This window comes from Jaculus jaculus, chromosome 2 (assembly GCF_020740685.1).
Source record: "Jaculus jaculus isolate mJacJac1 chromosome 2, mJacJac1.mat.Y.cur, whole genome shotgun sequence".
Taxonomy (NCBI): domain Eukaryota; kingdom Metazoa; phylum Chordata; class Mammalia; order Rodentia; family Dipodidae; genus Jaculus; species Jaculus jaculus.
This window is the reverse complement of record NC_059103.1, coordinates 31,359,378-31,362,232: the sequence shown is the minus strand read 5'-3', so window position 1 is coordinate 31,362,232 and position 2,855 is coordinate 31,359,378. Positions and strand designations below refer to the sequence as shown.

The 2,855-nt window shown below is 38.9% G+C and overlaps 1 protein-coding gene across 1 annotated transcript; it reads left to right on the top strand.

Moving 5' to 3' along the window:
* Positions 1-2,101: 2,101 nt before the first annotated feature.
* LOC123458787 (60S ribosomal protein L30-like) lies at positions 2,102-2,509 on the top strand. The gene has a single exon (XM_045144173.1). The coding sequence runs from the start codon at positions 2,117-2,119 to the stop codon at positions 2,462-2,464; it is 348 nt and encodes a 115-aa protein (XP_045000108.1). The 5' UTR covers positions 2,102-2,116; the 3' UTR covers positions 2,465-2,509.
* Positions 2,510-2,855: the final 346 nt, after the last annotated feature.

The following is a 2,855-nucleotide window of genomic DNA, read 5'->3' as shown; positions in this document are numbered from 1 at the left end:
CCTATACTACAGAGCCATAGTAACAAAAACAGCATGGTACTGGCACAAAAACAGACATGTAGATCAGTGGAACAGAATAGAGTACTCAGATATAACCCCTAGAAGCTATAGCCACCTGATATTTGATAAAAATGCCTAAAATACTCATTGGAGAAAAGATAGCCTCTTCAGCAAATGGTGTTAGGAAGACTGGATATCCATCTGCAAAAGGATGAAAATAGATTCTTCTCTCTCTCCATGCACAAGAATTAAGTCTGAATGGATTAAAGACCTTAACATCAGACCTGAAACTCTGAAACTGCTAGAGGAAAAAGTAGGGGAAACCCTTCAACATATTGGTCTTGGCAAAGACTTTCTGAATACAACCCCAATTGCTCAGGCAATAAAACCACAGATTAATCACTGGGACCTCATGAAATTACAAAGATTTTGCACTGCAAAGGGCACAGCTAAAAAAGCAAAGAGGCAACCTATAGAATGGGAAAAAGTCTTCACCAGTTATGTATCTGATAGAGGATTAATATCTAGGATATACAAAGAACTCAAAAAGTTAAATAATAAGGAATCAAACAAGCCAATCAAAAAATGCGCTATGGAGCTAAATAGAGCATTCTCAAAGGAAGAAATACAAATGGCATATAAGCATATAAAAAAAATGTTCTATATCACTAGTCATCAGGGAAATGCAGATTAAAACTACATTGAGATTCCATCAATCAGATTGTCAGATTGGCCACCATCATGAAAACAAATGACCATAAATGTTGGCAGGGATGTGGAAAAAGAGGAACCCTTCTACACTGCTGGTGGGAATGCAATCTGGTCTAGCCATTGTGGAAATCAGTGTGGAGGTTCCTAAAACAGCTAAAGATTGATCTGCCATATGATCCAGCTATAGCACTCTTAGGCATATATCTGAAGGAATCACCTCATTTCCTTAGTAGTACGTGCTCAACCATGTTTATTGCTGCTCAATTTATTTTTTTAAATTTTTTTGTTTATTTTTATTTATTTGAGAGTGACAGGCATAGAGAGAAAGAGGCAGATAGAGAGAGAGAGAGAGAGAAAGAGAATGGGCATGCCAGGGCCTCCAGCCACTGCAAACAAACTCCAGACACATGCACCTCTTTGTGCATCTGGCTAATGTGGGTCCTGGGGAATTGAGCCTCGAACTGGTGTTCTTAGGCTTCACAAGCAAGTGCTTAACCACAAAGGCATCTCTACAGCCCAGGTGCTCAATTTATAATAGCTGGGAAATGGAACCAGCCTGGATGTCCCTTAACTGATGAGTGGATAATAAGATGCAGCACATTTATACAATGGAGATCTATTCAGCGGTAAAGAAAAATGAAGTTATGAAATTTGCAGAAAGATGGGTGGATCTGGAAAGGATTATACTAAGTGAGGTAACCCAGGCCCAGAAAGCCAAACGCCACATGTTCTCTCTCATATGTGGATCCTAGCTACAGATGGTTGGCCTTCTGCGTGAGAATGCAAATATTTAGTAGCAGACACTATTAACTTAAAAAGCGGACATAAAGGGAAGAGAAAGAAAGGGAGGAGGGTACTTAATAGGTTGATATTGTATATATGTAAGTTAAATGATAGAGATAGGGAGGTATTATGATGGAGCATGGAATTTCAAAGGGGAAAGTGGGGGGGAGAGAGGGAATTACCATGGAATATTTTTTTATAATCATGGAAAATGCTAACAACAATTTTATAAAATAAAAGAATTCAGGTCATAGTAGAAGGAGAAGAATTTCACTACAAAGGCATCACTGACATCTTCAACAAAATCATAGAAGAAAACTTCTCCCAAATTGGGAAAGAGGTGCCAATGCAGATCCAGGAATCCTTTAGAACACCAGCCAGACAAAACCTGGAAAAAAAAATTCTCTTCGCCATATTATAATCAAACTACCAAACATACAATCCAAAGAAAAACTATTGAAAGCAGTCAGAGAGAAAAATCAAGTTACCTACAAAGGCAAACCTATCAGGATTACAGCAGTTTACTCAAAACAAACTTTAAAAGCAAGAAGGGCTTTCTCGCTCCCCTGCCATCTTGGCGGCTGCTCTTGGTTGGGGCCCATCCCGCACCTAAGGCAGGAACATGGTGGCCACAAAGAAGATGAAAAAGTCCCTGGAGTCCCTCAACTCGAGGCTCCCGCTCGTTATGAAGAGTGGAAAGTACGTGCTGGGGTACAAGCAGACGCTGAAGATGATCAGACAGGGCAAAGCGAAATTGGTCATCCTCACCAACAACTGCCCGGCGTTGAGGAAATCTGAGATAGAATACTATGCTATGTTTGCCAAAACTGGTGTCCATCACTATAGTGGCAATAATATTGAATTGGGCACAGCATGTGGGAAATACTACAGAGTATGCACATTGTCTATCATTGATCCAGGTGATTCTGACATTATTAGAAGCATGCCAGAACAGACTGGTGAAAAGTAAACTATATAAAAATTTTCTTTAATAAAACTTGCCAGAGCTTGTTTTTAAAAAAATAAATAAATAAATAAAAGCAAGAAGGGCGGGGAGTGATGTATTCCAAATTCTGAAAGATAAGAACTGTCAACCAAGGTTACTTTATCCTGCAAAACTATCCATTCAAATGGATGGAGAAATAAGAACTCCAGACAAAATCAGGCTAAAGGACCATTTGAAGACAAATCCAGCTCTACAGAAAATACTTGCAAGAATCCTCCATGCTGAAGAAAAAGAAAAGGACACATATTAGGAACTGGGAAAAAACAAACAATCCTCAAATACTAGTTAACACAAGAGAGCAAAGGTAAAACCAAAACTACAAAAAAAATGGCAAAAATGAATACACACCTTTCAA